General features: G+C 31.4%; 1 protein-coding gene across 13 annotated transcripts in view; it reads right to left on the bottom strand.

Moving 5' to 3' along the window:
* Positions 1–19,032, bottom strand: part of LOC148609961 (uncharacterized) — a 57,023-nt gene that overhangs the window by 23,888 nt on the left and 14,103 nt on the right. For 11 of the 13 annotated variants that reach the window (XM_088541581.1, XM_088541580.1, XM_088541584.1 and 8 more), the window contains exons 3-11: positions 18,552–18,623; positions 17,885–17,956; positions 13,203–13,274; positions 11,574–11,642; positions 10,781–10,855; positions 10,093–10,164; positions 7,745–7,813; positions 6,942–7,013; positions 378–449 (exon numbers count right to left, since the gene is read on the bottom strand). In XM_088541581.1, coding sequence (XP_088397707.1) covers positions 378–449; positions 6,942–7,013; positions 7,745–7,813; positions 10,093–10,164; positions 10,781–10,855; positions 11,574–11,642; positions 13,203–13,274; positions 17,885–17,956; positions 18,552–18,623 — 645 coding nt within the window. The remainder of the gene's footprint in view (positions 1–377; positions 450–6,941; positions 7,014–7,744; positions 7,814–10,092; positions 10,165–10,780; positions 10,856–11,573; positions 11,643–13,202; positions 13,275–17,884; positions 17,957–18,551; positions 18,624–19,032) is intronic. The other 2 variants (XM_088541586.1, XM_088541590.1) reach the window with 2 other exon arrangements.

The following is a 19,032-nucleotide window of genomic DNA, read 5'->3' as shown; positions in this document are numbered from 1 at the left end:
AATTTTGTTCAGGCCTGTGATTGCATTAAGTATAAAAACTGCCATTTAAATTATTTTCATACAAATGAATAGTTCCCCTTTATTATAGATTTTTTTTTCAATTTTCAGATTTTGGTTTGTCGGCCATTTTGAAATCGACACAAATTTTGAAACATTTCTTTCGTCAATCCCTGAAAAACTTATTTAATGTCACACTACGTAAAAATATCATGTTAGTAAGAAGTAAATATCAAGCCCGATACACGTAATTTAAATTCCTGTATTTTAAATTTATTAAAAGTAAAAAAAAATATAATATTTAACAGTGTCTAATTTGCATTTTGTTTTGATAACGATCACGCCTCATGAGTAAATAGAAGATAATCTGGGCAACTTACAGTGTCTCTAATGCAGTCAATTTGGAGAAGGTTCCATGTTGAATTTCTGATATAAAGTTGTTATTCAGGTTCCTGAAATGTGAAACACAATATCACTTTCTCATTGCATTTGGACAAAATTTTAGCATTATATATTTACATATGACATTTCACTCAAATTGTTTGCGCCCACAATCAAGATTTGCCAATAGTAGAGCACAAAATTGTATAAGTCATTTTTCATTAAAAAAAACAAACGTCAGGTTATTTTGATATATACACAAAATACACGAGACGCTGGGTGGCATAATGTGTTAGATATGTTTTTCATTTGTTGGCTATATACGTGAAAACGCTTCTTCGATAACGTATTGTTGACACTCAGAAAATAAATAAATTAATAGTGTGTATCTTACTGCTACCATACACATATCAGAAAACAAGAATTGTAATCACACAGGAAAAAAACTTGTCTTTCCTGATATGTTCAAGTGAGGCTAATATTAATTTTAGTTACCCATCTGTCCATCTCCAAAGAGAAAATTTAATGTTAGCATGCTTTCAAATTTCATGCAAAGTACACATACATGTCAAAGAGACAACTACCCTTTTGGGATAAAAAAAAAATGAATCATGACAAAATGAAAAATGAAAAAAATGGGTCAGCTCAAGACATCCATGGTTCTTCAATGAATGATAATGACCCCTCAAACTACAGGGCATGGTGCAGGGCAACATTATGTCCAATCTAGATTAAAGCTAACGTAAAGTGGGGTGTATCCGACAGAAATCTCGGCCTGTTTTTGAAACTATTTAGACAAGACTAATGCGATAATTGATTTGAAATGGTGAAAACCGAAATATTATCACGAGTGCCAAAGAACGCCCAGGTTCCGCGCACGAGTAAAATCTACAAGCGTTCTTTGCACGACTACTCATATTTTGGTTCTCTACGATAACAAATGGATTAACATATTTTTTGTATCGATTTTCGTCATAATTTATCGATATTTAATTCGAATTTTGAATTCTTTCATAGGCGAATTGATATCAATGCTGTGACCTTTGGAGGGAGAGAGTCCGAGAGTGAAACTACCGAATTTATGTAACATTGTGAATTATTGAAATTTATTACACTGGAAACATTCGATAAAACACTGCTATATATAATAAAATTTTTAAAAAAATCATTCAATTACGAAACAAGGTAAAAGTTTGACTTGAACTATTTCTTAAATAAATACGTTTGTATCATCGGTTATAATGGTTATATTTCTGAATTGTTCTGGATTAGGGATTAGGGTACATAAGGCTCTGCAGCGCCTACTACAAGAAATGAAATAATCTCCCTTCAGTAAACTCAAAATGTTTTCATTTTCAATCTTATTCATCTGTATTCATGTTTGTTTTAGCGAAATCTAAAACAAAATTAATTTTCGCTCGTAAAAGAAATACACAAAGTTGTATACATGTTGAATCTGTTCATGTTCAAAAATTAAAAAAAAACAATTACACCTTAGTTCATGTTTTAGGCTATTCGTTAGACATTTATTATCAGTTTATTTGTTCTGAGGATGTTAGATGATAAAGTTATTCAAACGCAATATTTCAAAGGTGATATGATTTTTCATGACCATATTAGTGTTTATATTGCATTTTATTTTCATTATTGATTCAGCCAGAGAAATGTTTTATGTAGCGTAAATGACTACGCATAACTAATCATTGAAGCTTCAAATTGAGGAGGCATTAAAAATATAAAGTTTGCTTTTAACAGCCCGACCGAATTGTGCGAGAAAAAATCGTTGGTTGTTCACGCAGAGGTACTTATTCCTGTATAGAATGTTTGTATTTGTACCTTTATTTCTACGCATGAAAAAGCTTTTAGCAACAAATCATTTTGGTCTCCCGTTTCGTTAAATAGTGTTTTTAACAAGTATTGAAAAAAATAAAAACACACTTATATAATATTTGGTATCATGAAGAGTGCGTTCCGCTGAAAACGGAATTCACAGAGATAAGGCAATTATAATCATGTTTTACCGTTGCCTCGTTAACTACACGGGAGCACTTCATAAGTGACTATATCTTCAAGATAACTGGCGTTTCGTGTGTTTAACTAACGATAGACAGATAGAAAGATCCCTGGTATGTTTAATATTTTCCGGGTACAATAGGTGAAACATGACAAGCACGTACGAGTCCTTGTTGATAAACATATGATTATTTTTTTGCAGAAATCAACAATTCCTACAATATTTGCGGAGTTTTAAAATATATAAATGAGTAAAATAAAAATTGACACTTGTTCATAAGAAATTATTACTACGAATATTAGTAAATTAATGTGGGGAAATTTGAAATACATGCATCTAACTATGTGTTAACGCTTTCGCTTTCGGCCAGAGCCTCCCGATATTTCGTAATCTCCAACTCTTCTACCTGTCTCCCGCGGCATCTTAAAACTAACCACTTTGGAATTTTCAGTATTCATCGGTTACAATGATGGTAAGGCCATGAAGCTCAGGAGAAATACACTTATATTAAGGATCAAAGTAACAGTTTTTTTTCTTCAAAACTAATGTTGAAGTGTATGAAAATAAACTGTCACAAATTTTTTTAAAGTAAGAGTTGGCAACTCTAATATGTCCTGAAAATGGCGCTCTGTCAAATTTTCCCTTTCCGTAAAATTATAATTGGTCTTCTTCTTTCCAAGGATTCACACCTATGCGAATGGTATTTCCGCTCAAAGGCATTAAAGCTTGTCATTTCAAAAAACTATTTTCATCTAAATGTCATCCAGATATTCTCACCACAACACCTCAAATGATACGCGGCGAGACCAAGCTTCTGCATTGTCGCACCACCACTAATCCACCACCCGCCATTGCCTTTATTTTTAAAATTAATAGAAATTGAAAAGAAATAGATTAAATACAAACGTACGGCAGGGTGCAGCTGATTAAAATAAAGACAACTTCATTAAACACAAAATATATAGGCTGAAACTTGCATGAAAATATTCGAAAAGACGACAAAAGCTGAACTGTTGACAACAGTTAGCACGACAGGACCGCTTGGCACCAATGCTAGATCAGAACTGTCATGACAAATACTTAAACTACAAGTAGGCTTTTGAGCACCGCTATTGACACAAGGTCGTTGAAAATTTACATGTGCATCAATGCACCTCATGAACCTTGTGCATCGGCAAAGTAATTCATCTGGTAACTACGGCTCATTGTTTTCAGTTTTTTGACGTATGTTCAGAAAGGTGAAACTGAATATGAACAAAATGTTGGAAATTTTACACTATAAACAAGAAACTCAAACAAAAGGATTTATACGCACAAAATGCTTAAGATTTAACATACATTTTGCATACAAACATTGAAAAATCGAATAAATGTAGGAGCATGTTTGATATGTGTACATTGTACATGTACATGCAGTGCACATATTGTTTAAGGATAGAGAAAGCAGTCTCGAATGAACATTGTTAGATATATATTACTGTTCTTAATTATTTCATTATTCATTAGAAAATTACCTAGAAACTTGATGTTTCTACCAGGGAAACATAGAAAATGGCTTTTAATTTTTCGACATTCAAAATAAGGATCGGCTGAGAGTTACATGCTTTATTTGATACTTGATACTTCATATTGAGTCAAAGTTTCAAACTTTGCCTGACCACATTCAAGAATAAAAAGCGATGCGACAATTATTACAAACAAAAGTATCTTTATACAGCGTGCAACTTGTGTCTACACACAAATGATGAGTCGTTATATTTTTAGGGGGTAGACTCAAATTGAAAAAAAATAATAACAAAAATATTAGGACAATAAAAAAGACCTGACTTTTTTCTTTTTCTAAGCAGCTGTCCTGCCTTTTTATTTCTTGAAAATTCAATTTTGCCTTTTTATTTTAAATATGATCATAGCCTCTACCCCACCACCCCCATACAATTAAATGGAATATTCCTAATGCTTATACGAGCTTATTTGAAGCCTCTGATTTTTTAACCACAGTCAACGCAAAAATAAATCAAAAAGGAGATTTCTACGGATATTAAAACAGGCCAGGTGTTTAATCATGTGATAAGTACACCTCCTGAAACGTGTAACATTCACATTTTAGCGTGCTTCGTGTGCTTCGTGTGCGTGTGCCTTTCGTGTGTGCACATCGTGCAACGTTCTTCTTGTACGGTTCTGTATTCTGATTGGAAGATAGAAATGGCTCCTTTGGTAGATCAATTTTACGAAATATCGATGTAATTTCGTTAGCTATGCCAAAATCAATATTCATTTTCATTGAAAAGACAATATTTTTTCAGGAATCAATACTTGTAGGAATTAATTGGTTTTAAACATTCGAACATTATCTGTACATATGATAAAATACTGTAAATATTTGAATGGCCTTCCGGAATGATCGGGGAAAAGTTTCCCTAATTATACCTGTTTATGATTTTATGGCGATCATTCCCCTAGTGGTAATAGTTTGTCTTATGAGAATAAAAATTGAGTATATATTTCCCCAATTTTATGAAATTTCAATATTTTCAAACTCCCAGACCAGTGAAAATGTATAATAAAACGGTCACTTTCATATCAACAATGCAACATTTTCTATTTTAGACAAATAAGATGGTATCGCATCAGTTACAAGAGCTAAATTATGTTTAAAAAAAGAGTTCTTTTTACCAATACTTTATGAAATTTTATTCTCCTGGAACAAGGAAAATGTGATCACAATGATCTATATACACCAAATATGGACATTTTTCATATAAAGATTATGTTCTTTTCATATTCAGAGCAATTAGACGGTATCGCATCAGTCAAAAACAGTCTATTATTTTAAAAATTGAGTATACCTAACCCAAATTTATGAAATTTCAATATTTTCATATTCAGAGACTAATGAAAATGTTTTCGCATGTTTTCATATCAACAATGCAATATTTTCTTTTTTAGATAAATAAAATGGTATCACATCAGTTGAAATTGTTAAATTATTTTAACAGAGAGTACTTTTTACCACTACTTTATTAAATTTTCTCCTGGAACAAGTAAAGTATGTTCTCAACGATCCATATACAACAAATATGGACATTTTTTACACATAAAAATAGTTCTATTTATTTCATATTCAAAGCAATATGATTATATGATAAAAGCACTTTATCAACTAAATTTTTTTAGAATTTTTCTTCAATTCAAAAAAAAATCCAATACTTCCAGACCAGTGACAATGTTTTCGCAATGTACGATGTATAACGAAAATTAACACGATTTCATTTAAAAATGTTTATAGACATTAGAAATTGTGTATATCGAATGTGTTTATTTAAGCATAATACAAATAAATGTAAAATTACATGTATGATGTTAGCAATTAACAAAATACGATGACCACGTACACTGTATCATGAATTAATATCAGTTTCGTTTTGCAAGTTAAATTTCAATTACTGAGAAGAATACTTCCGGCGGACACGATCATTCGTTTATCGTGCTTCGTGCAAAGTGTTTCTTGTGGCTTTCGTGTATCGTGTGCTGCATGGGCGTGTTTCGTTGGATCGTGTTTCGTGTGATTCGTGAGCGTGGGATTGGGAACGTTACACGTTTTAGGAGGTGTACCTAGGTCGCATGACACATGTATACAGGTGAAGTTGGACATTTTTGAAGCAATTTTCAGTGTGATTTTTAGAGTGGACGTAGAGATCTAGCATTAACCAAAAAAGTCCTTGTCCAATGTCCTTTTTTTTATTAACGCTGGATCTCACTATGAAATAAGTCGCAAAAGAGTGAAACAAATGCTATTTTCTTTCCTGAATGGCCTTCCAGAGGATTTTGGTGCCTTCTTTACTCAATATTTGCTTTTAATATAACGATTTAAATTTATATTTAAAAATACAATTACAATCATGCATAGATTTGACAATTTACAATATACATTACATTATTATTGAGTTTTCTTTCGAATTAATGATAATTTTCCCACGATTATTTTAGTAGGCAGAAGAATGTCTTATTCGCCCTCATCCTTTGTTTCAGTAATAATTTCTTTAGCTATCACCCTTCAATGCTTTTTAAAGTATTAACAGGCCTATGATCATCTTCAATGATTTGTTTTTGGTTTTCTTGATTTTCGACTTTGATTTTTTATTTCATACAATAAAGTGTAATGCTATAATTATATTAAAAAAATATTTGAATGAATAAAGAAAAAATATCATCTCAAAATTTGTAGTGAAATATTACATTAGGCAAAGTCTGTTTCATGTAAAGTTGATTTAATTATAAAAATATATCTTCGTTAGTAATATGCCCATTTATATTCCATTTAGAATTCTTAATTTTTGGTGCACTTTGTCCATACACCAGATTTTGTTGTACCTGTATTTTTAAGTGTATGTGTGTTAATCATTTTGGTTCAATTGTGTTATTCATTTGTGTTTTTCTTGTATATTCTCTATCCTATGGAATCTAAACTCGATGTCGTTCTTATTATTGTCAATTCGCTGTCACTTTTAACTGTCATCTGTTGTTTACAGAACTATCTACAGTAACTTACAATGTATACATTCTATACAAATGATCGAAGGTCCCTGTTGATATTGCCGATATGGAGTTGTTTTTCAGATATCTGAAATGTAACGGATTTGCCATGTTACTGACTAGGAAACCGAATATAATTTCTAAAAACGTTACAAATTTGCAGTTTTGAGTGAAATAAGAATCATTTCTACACCGTGTTTTATCTTCTCAGGCGTTGCATCCATGGCTGTTTAAGACTCAGTACTTAGAATTTTCAACATTTAAGAAGGACGTTATCACATGAATAATGATTTTGTAAACTGCTATAACTATTTATATGGTTTATCAATGAAATAAAGGTGATGAATGACCTGTTCTGCTAATGTTTATATCATATACTGCGTCCTCGAGGCAGCAACACGTGGTCATTTGTTATCATGTTTGATGAACTATTCTTCAAATTGAACGATGTCAGCAATTTCTTATACGTAGAAGAAGAGTACATTTTGCTGAATTCTTGATTTGTGTAGTGTTAGTGTTAAAGGACCTTTCGTAAACCATACAAATAAGCAACTACAAACAGTGCAACAACAGTTAACGTGAAAACCAGATGGAATTGTTCAAACAAATTCCGGATATCTTCAACTTTTCGATGTTTTTAGAAAAACACATTCGATCACCAATTTTCCCCAACCACTACTCCACGTATATTGGATACCTAAAACTGATATACCATAGTTTCTGCCATAAAACTCGTAAAACAATGCTGACATTTACTTTCTTCATTGCAATACGTTCTGAAGATATATTTTATTATAATTTAAAAATTTCAATACCTACAGATATTGCAAAGTTGAAGGTATTGCTTTCACAAAGGTAATGTTATCGATCATGTTTCCATCTAATTTTCTGTAATAAAATAATCAATATTTCCATTAAAAGCCTTATAATTTTTGTTTTCAAAATAGAACTAACAAATAATTATAAATACTTTTAATTATAAACATGTGTTTAAAAGTAAAAAAAAACTCTGGAGGAGACTATATTTTCGTTTTTTTTCTTGAACGATATGGTTATGTTATATTTCATACTAGAATCGTTCGAAGACAGGAAATGTCAAAATTTATACATAAACAAAAGCTTGATTATTGGCCGGTGTGTTAACCTGTGAAAATTGGCGTCCCCGTGTAGATGAATACATATGGCATACTTGAAATATTGTCCACGTATATATCAATAGTATGACGGATTACATTGTAGACAAAAATATCCGTAAACTTTTTGTTAAGAATAAATTAAATTTATGAAATAATTATTAGCCCATGCCTTCGAAATACAATGCTAATTCTCTTATCGACACTCAATGAGCCAAATTATGGAAGAGGATCGGCATATTGATAGTCAAGATTTTATGTTTTTGACGTGTGAGAAAGTCCTAGATTAAACGTATTTAAATTTGAATGTTAAAACAATGCATTCAACTACTGAATTATAAATTGAATATCATTTTTCGTGGTTTTCCTGGATTTCGTAGAGCATGAAATTTGATTCACAAAGAAAATTTCCAATACATTTCTAAGATGGAGTTGTCAAATCTACGAATTCTGGAATCTACGAACCAACTTTTTTCTTTTAACCACAAAAATAGATTACCATGAATAAAAGCACTATCACAGTATATATAAAAGATATTAAGTTTTCAGGCGTGGAATATTAAGTTCATATACATGTATAACCAATCTGTAAACTGAAAGGCATTTAAGGTTTTTTTTTCAGAACTTCATTTTTTTTGGCATCAAACAAAAAAAAACCTTTACTGTTTTTTTAACTCGGTCATATGAATAATGAATGTCTACTCCCCAAACAAAACTATTAGTTGTTGTGGATTTTGACGACATAAAAAATTAAGATGTTCACTATTCCTTTCGAATGAAGAAGTCAAGTTTTCTGTGTTCTCTACCAAAGTGAAAACATTAAAGCATTGACTATAAGTACATAGTAATTGAACATACATCCTCTCAAGAGAACTTGTTTCATTGAATGCATTGTTTCCAATCTTCGATATCCTGTTGTTTGTCAGATATACGAGATGCGTTTATAATAATATTTTTATAAATATCAGGTATACGTGTTGTATTGTTTACAAAACTCTCGAAATACGATACATTACCAGATCAAATACAAAACCGTCCTCCTCACCTTATATCAAATCATATCAATCATCTTGAGTAATATCGGCTAAAATTTCCAAAAATACTCCTTTAAAACTTGAAGGATTCAAAACCCCCAACTTTTTTCTGTTTCAAAAATTAGTATGAACAAACAGGCCCCGCGCCGCAAAAGATGTACTTTTCGTCACATATGATGCAACACAATCAGCAGGTAACTTCAAGTTTAAGAAGCTAAACACCTTAATATCTACTTTGAATTTGTGCTCATTATAAGTATCATTTTCATTATTATTATTATCGATTACTAATAGTGAATAACCTGAATATGGTCACGAAGAACGCCCAGATTTAATGAGTTCGCAAAAATTGTGCTATACACGAGTAAAATATTCCAGCGTCCTTTGTATGAATAGTTATGATCGGTTGTTCGCGATACTTAATTGATAATCGTATTTTTTGTATACAGTTTCTCAACAATATATTGCTTTTTTTAAACTTGAATTTAATTTTTGTGATCTTTTGTTTTGTGACAGCTTGGTAAGATAGTCCGAGAGTTATTTACAGAAATTATTTCAGATATGACTAATCGAAATGAATTACGAAAAGAACATTTAATGATTAATTGCTATCAATATAATATAAGAAATTCAGTTAACAGCTGGGAAAGAGTAATTAAGGGAACATGGCGGTAATCAAAAGAATGTAATAGCGGTAATCATATCGCGATATATGAGTGCACATTGGATTTGTATTTCCTTTGTCGTCGGCTAAGGAATATAAATCTTAATGAGTGGTGTGTTTGACTATGTCTTATCAATTGAAAATGAAAATGAAATATTCAAGACATGTCATTAATTGTAGATAAGGACGATCAACAAAATTGATAGTAGTAGTTTCTTTTTTCTTTTGAATAAATAAAGACAGTCGTGTTTTCTATAATCAACCAAACTGAGAAAAAAAAACGATGCCATGGAAATAGCCATTATCCTACTATTAATACTTAGCATTTAAACATACAGAGTCAATAAAGAAGTTGTAACACTGAATGTGTCGTTTCCAATGCTCGATATCATGTTGCCCGTCAGATACCTACAAGGAATATAAGATATATATTTTGAAAAAAAAAAACATAATAAGTATGCGGACTTAATATTCCTTGAACAAAGATATATAAAATAATGTCAATTATTAAGAAAATACTTTTATTCGTGGATACAAATTTTTGTGAATCACGGAAGAAACACGAGTTCGAAGATTTTTTTTAATTTATGGTTTTTAAGTTTTCAAAACTCCAATACTTACCACCAACGATTTTTTTGTCTGGGTTGACAGTCGTGGTTCCCTCTCCACTTCCAATGCTTTTCGCCCTGGCAATTACTGTAAGACAACCCTTTTTTTGTGTTTGTTTGTTTGTTTGGTTGGTTTTTTTTTATTTATTTATTTCGTTCCATGTTTACCTTTTAAATGTGATTATGTTTTAGGATTAATTTATTGTAAATGCTGTCAATGGTAATAGCGATCATTAAATTCATGGTACACACTTTTTGCACAGTTATAATAAATAGAGTTTTCATTCATATTCTTTCGGTACCATGCCAAAACGCCAATCTGTTCCCAATATAAAACCTAATTAAAATATTTTTCAGTTATTTCAGAAATTGGCATTTGCAAACCCTATCCATCAATGATGATTTGGGATACTTACAAATATATCAATGAAGTAGAAATACGAAGGAAGTCTGCTGCATCAAGAGACTCAATAAAGTTGCTTGTTACGGATCTAAACGAATTAAAACATAAGGAAAAATATCAAGAAATATTATAAAAAGTTACCCCGTAACAGTACACAAATTGTATATTTCCTTCATGTAACCATCTGATTGAGTATGGCTTTATTCAGAGTTGCAGTATCAATGGATAAGTTGTATTTTTTAAATGATTTTACCCCTGTAAAGTACACAAATTGTATATTTCCTTCATTTAACCATCTGACTGAGTGTGGCCTTATACAGAGTTGCAGTATCAATGGATAAGTTTATTTTTGAAATGATTTGACAAGCTATATTACCTATCATATCACAGAGATCAATTTAAGGAAGATCATAACTATAAGACGGAACAAATTTTTCCGTCATGATTTGCATCATTATATAAACAAAAATATTTTCCAGGGTCAGATTGGCGAGGAAATGGTATATACACTTGTTCCTTTTTTTCAATATTACAAGAAAAAAAGTGTATCATTTCGAAATATAAAAGAATATCAGTTAGGTGTTCTTTATATAAATCTATCAGTCATATTTATTCCAGATGTTAATCTTACTCTTACTATATTCCGATGTTTATGGCATTATATAAGATTTTGACACTTAAATTATTTTATTAAAGAGATTCATTCACATCGTTGGCAGGTAATTAAAAATATTTTCATTTGTACTTTTATTTCATTCATTTACTTTTGCGCTCTTTTTGCACTAACAAAATTCATGAATACTCACAGAGTTTGGAGGGGTGATGTGACTTCGTTAACAAACTTCAGATCGGTAATCATGTTTGTATCCAAATATCTGCAAAACAAATTACTATACATGCAAATGTATGAGTTTATTTTATTTATTTATTTTCATTTTGTTTCCGCAATTATTACCTAGTTATCTAAATATATTTTTTCGGTTTCCCTTCCCATCTATTAATACGTTTTCTTTCACTTTCTCAGCCCGAAAAAAATGTTTTTTCATAAAGCGATGAATCGAGTAAAACTATGACGCCATGAACAACTTAACTATTTAAGCAAACTGATTTTGGCTGAGACTTAAATGGCGTAAAATAGAAATATTTTATTTCTAGATCCTGATCTTACTATGACTATTGGCCATGTTAAAGTACCGTGAGATAGATATTCCTCATAGAGTACTTTATTTTCGTAAGGGAATCTTTTATACAATAAGCGGGTAACTTTATGTTTAAGAAGCTGAACTCTTGAACGCCTTATTTGATTTTGTGCTCATTTTAAGTGTTATTATCATAATTCATCAATACTTACAGAGCTTGAAGAGATGGTGAGATTGCGCTTACAAAGCTGAGGTCAGTAATCATGTTATCATCCAAATATTTATAATACAAATATTAACATCATTGCTTATTGTCTGTTATAATTCTTGCTTTGAATATTGCATAAGGAAAGAGATAGAGAGATGATTTATTTTAAATAAACTGAATTAATTTACACCAAGATAAAACTATAAAAATGTTGTGAAATATGAAATATGATTATGGATAAATAATTTGAAAGTGTGAAAAAGCTGGATATGGTCACGAAAAACGTAGAAATTGTACCATGCACAAGGAAAATCTTCAACATGAACATATTAATAAAAAAATATATTGTTTCTATTTCAATTATTCATGTAAATTTCCGGAAACCACATATTTTGTCATGCTATTAAATTTCCCTGAAAAAAACTTACGTATATTTATTATATTCCTTTTAAAACCAACCCCTTGTATACCCCTGAAAAGACGTTACTACAACTTCATGAACTTGACAATATACCAGTGTCTTTCAAAATATATATATATAAATATGTTTATGTTTTACTTTTATTAGAATCAAAAGCTTTGCTAATTAAATTATATACTTTTTACAATTTTTGTTTAAATCAAACTCCTACTTGGCGCATTTGATTCTTGTGTCAATTGGATAGAAAGTTATTCCTAACCATGCACCACTACCGCACATGAGGATAGACGTCGTTATTTATTTTGAAATGTTCAGATAAATATAAGGATTCCATAATAATGATCTATTTATGTTTTATAATAATTTGTCTCAGCAATAGGTAATACGGTACACTTATTACTTGTGTAATATACATTATATATCTACTGTAGTAGTCAATATATTAATCCCGAATTAAACTAGCACAAACAAGAAGAAATAACATTATAAAAAGCTAACCACACATTTTTTTAACGAAACGGAGAGAAATTTTGATAACACCCCAACAACAAATGTCACATTAATTTTCTTTTTAATTGGAAACTGGAATATCATATATATATTAGTCGACCACAATAATAGCAAAAATCTCGAAGTTAATGTAGAAGGTCTAGCTCTTAATACATACAAAGTTTGAATGGAGGTAGCTGCACTAAATGTGTCGTTTCCGATGTAGGCTATACTATTGTTACGTAGATATCTGTAACACAAAATATGTGGTAAGTCTAAAAAAAGAAATTACAATCATTCTAATATGACATTCTTCAAATCTCTCTGGACCACAGCAATGATATAAAAGTGATAAACACATGAACGACATTTCGTGCAACTCAAACGCTGTGCTGTGTCTATTCACAAATATGAAGAAAGTAGTCCTCTTAGAATCGTTCGGGTTAAACTATGCGACATAAATAGCCGATAAACATAATCAAAAAATGGAGTTTCCGTGATTTTTTTTTTTTAAATAAACTTGACATTTATTTATATTTTTTGAAAATTTCGACAATATGTGTAGTGTTAAGTATGATACAATAGCTAACCCACTAAAGTTTATCGAACACTTTCTGATGTGACCCGGCCAGTTCAAGCAAAATTCTTCCTTATACATGAAGGTCAGATTACAGATCAAATATACATGTGTGATAATTTATTGATTTTATTATAGAAATATTATTATGTACTTAGCACAAGATGCACACTTGTATTACTACGATATAGTGTGCGACAAATGTTAACTTAGCATTGAATATTCCTTGCATAGAGTTTGCAGCATTGAAAACCGCGGTTATGACGATATAAAGAAATTACTAGACCTGCAATACTATATAGAAGATTATCGCTTAGGTTAAATAATGCACCCTAAATAGCCATACCACGGTAAACAATGATTAAATGGAGATTTATTTGTTAAATTCTCTAAGTTAAAGACATGTAAATTGCATACATAACGTTTAACATTACTCTGCAACTACATGTACTTTTATACATTTTATAAAATATCTAATAAATCTTATTTAGAACTCTGTATTAGACCGATTCCTAAAAGTCGGAACGGTTATAATTAAAATGTATAGCATTAGCCTTATATCTTGACCTACACTTAGAGATCGATGGTAAAGGAAAACTATAGACAGAACTATACGACAAACACGATAACTTTTCATTCTATGTTCTCAACTTAGGCATTAACCCTTCCGCAACTGTATATGGCGTTTTCATATCACAACTCATAGGTTATCCAGAGCTGCTTGCCGTAACTACTCAGATTTTTTGTATCACACTAGACTTCTTACAATTATGTTTTTAGAACAGGGTTATGTTGCTACAGGACTTAATGCATCACTACAAATGTTTTCTGGTCGTCATCATAAAATCGCGGATTGTTACGGTGTATCCATTAAAACTGATTGTTCAACGTTTCATAGTTTTCCATTCCTCTTTTATTTACCCTGGAGGACTACGCAAGAAAATGGAAAAAAAACAAGAACATGAAGACATTGATTATCTTTCAGAATGGTTAAAAGCCATGAGCTTTTAAAACAAATGAAAGTTTTAAGTAGGTCAATGAGTGACAATGCTATATCGGTTTTCAAAGACCCCGATGTAGCAAAAACATTGTCTACTATACATGACAAATATGTTGTCGTACCAGCAGACAAGGCCCAAAACAACATTGTTTTTGTCTGGAAAAACGTTTTACATCCAATGTTTATTATTAGATGTAGGCGTAGAAAATAATAGCAGTGATAAGACCTGTACTGCTACTATACTCTCCAAAGAAGAGATTGTGGAAAACCATTAATCTGTGCTATCCTCTTTTGGTCTTTCTACCAAGGACGATGATCATGATTTACCATCTATGTACTGGATTCCCATACTCGACAAGAATCCATACAAACAACGTTACATAGCTGGAAAATGTCCAACAAACCTCTTTCAAAACTTTTAACTTCTTTACTCACAGCTGGCAAAGAGGGTCTGCAGTCCTACCACAACACTTATTACTCCTGTAGTGGTATTAATTCAATGTGGATCCCCTAAAAATTCGAAAGATCTTTAGGAGACAATCAGTTCAAGACTATTATCAGAATATAATAGCATTAAAACCTATGATTTGTCAAATGGTAGACTTAGATACAAATATATAGATCTTAGTAGAGATTTCTAATACTTTGTAAAAAAACAATTCCAAATCATCTTCCAAATATACAGAAGAAGTTTACAAAATGGTAGAATTCTTTATCGACAAAATTTTTGTCCAGTTTGGTGGACGCGTTTTTCAACAAACGGTCGGCATTCCAATGGGAACACATTGTGCTTCTCTACATTTTTTACCTATTCATTCACTCTTACGAGGCTGACTTTATAGCTGATTTGATCCGAAAGAAAGAATTTCGTTTAGCTAGATCCTTTGATCTCAGTTTCCGCCGTATAGATGACGTATTATCGTTAAACATTCCAAAATTCGGGGTATTGATACATCGCATCTACTAAAAAAGAACTTGAGATAACGGATAATACAGACTCTGTGAGGTCAGCCTCATATCTTGACCTACACATATAAATCGACAGTAAAGGAAAACTATTGACCAAACTTTACGACAGATGTGGTGACTTTTCATTCCGTATTGTCAACTTTTGTGTGGTAACATCCCATCAGCCCCTGCGTATGGAGTTTTCATATTATAACTCATACGTTATGCCAGAGCTTCTCGAAACTACGGAGACTAGAATTCTAACATATTAACTTCTGGAATAAGTTTATGATACTCCAAGATTGACGAATGTAATTCAGGGACAAAGACCAGACATGGAAAACAGAAATACACAACAAAGAACATAGAGTAACTAAAATCATACATGCAAAGTAACAAAAGCAAATGGGCAACTCGGATTCCACTAAAAACTGAGAGCATGGACCAGGTGCACCGGTAGGGTAAGCGTCCTCTGCTTTTCTAGAAACACCCGCCGAGTTGCTCATGAAAAGTCATGTCCGTGGTAGACGTAAGAGGAAAGGAAAACTATGACACGTTGAACAAATCAGTTTTCAAGGCGCAGATGGATACACCGTAACGATCCACGAGTCCATGATGACGGCCATAAAACTTTTGTGCTGATGACTTTAATCTCGAAGCAACATAACTCTGCTCCAGAAGCCTATTTGTTAGAATTCTAGCGCGATACAAAACGTCTGCATAGTCTCGGTAAGCTCTGCATAACGTATGAGTTGTGATATGAACACTCCATACGCAGGTGCTGAAGGGATGTTGTCACAGATGAAATGAGAGTTGACAATTTTGAATGACGTTTGTCGTAAAATTTGGTTAATACTTTTCTTTTACCATCGATGTCTAAGTGTAGGTCAAGATATGAGGCTGACTTCATAGTGTCTATAGTATCCTTTATCTTAAGTTCTTTGGGGTAGATGCGATGTATCAAATCCCCAAAATCTATATAGCGGAATCTAAGGTCAAAGTTCTAGCTAATCGAAATTCTTTCTTTCGGATCAGATCAGCTATAAAGTCAGCCTCATAAGAGTGAATGAATAGGTCGGCAAGTAGAGGAGCACAATTTGTTCCCATTGGAATACCGACCATTTGTTGAAAAACGCGTCCAACACACTGTACAAATATGTTGTAGATTAAAAATTCCAGCATTTTGTTTATCTCCTTCTGTATATTTGGAAGATGATTTGGAATTATTTCTTACAAGGTATGAGGAATCTCTACCAAGAACTATATATTTGTATCCAGGTGTATCATCCTATTTTGATAAAAATAACGATGTATAATGTTTTTAAGTCGGGATTTTAACTGAGTGTGTGGAATAGACGTATATAGAAAAATGCTATTATATCCTGATAATAGTCTTGAACTGATTGTCTCCAAAAGATCTTTCGAATTCTTCCGGATCCACATTGAATTAGTTCCACTACGGGAGTAACAAGTGTTATGGCAGGACTGCAAACCCTCTTTGACAGCTGTGAGTATAGAAGTTAAAACTTTTGAAAGAAGTTTGGTGGTACATTTTGCAGATCAAACTATGTAACCTTGTTTGTATAGATTCTTGTCGAGTTTAGGAATCCAGTACATAGACGGTAAATCACAGTCATCGTCCTTTGTAGAGAGCCCAAAAGAGGATAAAACAGAACACAAGAAATTGATTTGAATGTTTGCAGTTTAAATTACATTTTTAACCAAACCTTCGGGTTTGCTATGCTCATTTACCAACAAAGTTTAATACTTATGTCGCATTGTCATTCAACAACCAGTAAAGTACAGAAATACTATTTTTTATCTACATTAAACGGAAGGATTTGCTTTGAAACTATGCTCAATAAGTCCTGAAATTTAAGACACGACAAGACGATAAAACATTGCATTTTATATACCCAAACAATTTGAGAACCAAATATTCTATAGAGTGAGAAAGTGTACAATTAAAATAAAGCCAAAAAAGTATATTTATGGGCCCTATATGTTATTTCCAAATACACACATAATACTTTTATTTGCATTTCAATTATCTTAGGGAATACAATTAAGTATACCAATTACCGTTACATTATTTTTATCATCCCATAAAGAGTATCGACGGAAAACACTTCTTCTGTTCCTATGTTTAATGCTCGTTTTATCATTTATCATTATCGCAAAAAAATTACTACTGTTCTTTAAATTATCAAAAACCCTTTTTATAAGATTATTTCAAATTATTAAATGTTTTATCAGTTATTACGCAATTGTGGAATATATGCAAACAACAATATGTTTATATGTTACTAATTCTAAAGTTACAATATAGAATTACAAATGTCTTAGTGCTGTACAACCATTTAAGTCGCTGTCGTCAAGATAGCTCAATAAGTTGTTCTGAACATACCTGAAAAAATTAAGGTAGGAATAACTGCAAATTGTTCGTATCATCATAGATATTACCTTATCTTTTTTATAGATAGAATACTTAAGTTTTTTTTTCCAACAAAATTTTCATTTAAGAAATCTATAAATTTTTCCAAATACTGATTCAGAATTCAAATCGACTCTTTCTCGGAAAATTAATAGTTCTATAGCACGTGAAGCTCAAGTAATAAATTTATATCTTAACCGTTTATGAGGACTGTTTTATTATTTTGTCATGAACATTTAGCCGTTTGCATTATTTTTGTGTATTTAGTCAGCTAACTTATGTGTATTGAAAAGAAAAAATTCATATAAAATTATTAATTGTATGAATGTAAAAACTTTTTTATCACATTTGATCTTCACTTTCTGAACTGGTATGATACAATAATGGAATATTTGCTCTGTCAGAAGTGATTTCTGATAGATACAAAAAAACTAAACATCTTAGCTTACAAATGCAGTGACATATCTTTAGAAACACTCAACAGGACAATCGTTTAAGTACCAATATAAAAAAATCATTTAAATGCAAGTATTAAATCCAAGGAATGTTTATTAGAGAAAATACTTACAACGATTGAAGGTTTGGATATTTAGTACAATCCAATGAACTCAGGTTCCGAAGGAGCTGACTATCCATATACCTAGAAATATAGATAAATGGACTCCCTAAAATGGATTATTAGGTAAAATAACTACATACTGGAATAAACTGACCCAAACGTGTGAATATAAAATCACTATCAGTCCTATAATTATATGGCATTCAATGAATGATAAGCGATCTGTCAGGGGATAATTCCTTTCACATTTACATAAAAGTTCAGGAATATATTTTATATATGATACCCGTCACACGTGTTTGGAAGTTGTAAGATCTAACCTGTTCTGCCTTTTTTTGAAGTTCGATTGTAACGGTAAGAAATACGATGGCTGAACAGTGTACAATATAAGCATGGTCATATTTGTAATTGTGCATTTAATTTATATAATATAATATAATATATAAATCAAGTTGCTTATCCTTTATATATGAAACATATCTTAGTCAAC

The sequence above is a fragment of the Perna viridis genome, chromosome 8 (assembly GCF_037379345.1).
Source record: "Perna viridis isolate PV_CMFRI_1.1 ecotype Kerala chromosome 8, ASM3737934v1, whole genome shotgun sequence".
Taxonomy (NCBI): domain Eukaryota; kingdom Metazoa; phylum Mollusca; class Bivalvia; order Mytilida; family Mytilidae; genus Perna; species Perna viridis.
The sequence above is the reverse complement of the archived record's forward strand: the minus strand, read 5'-3'. Positions and strand labels throughout refer to the sequence as shown.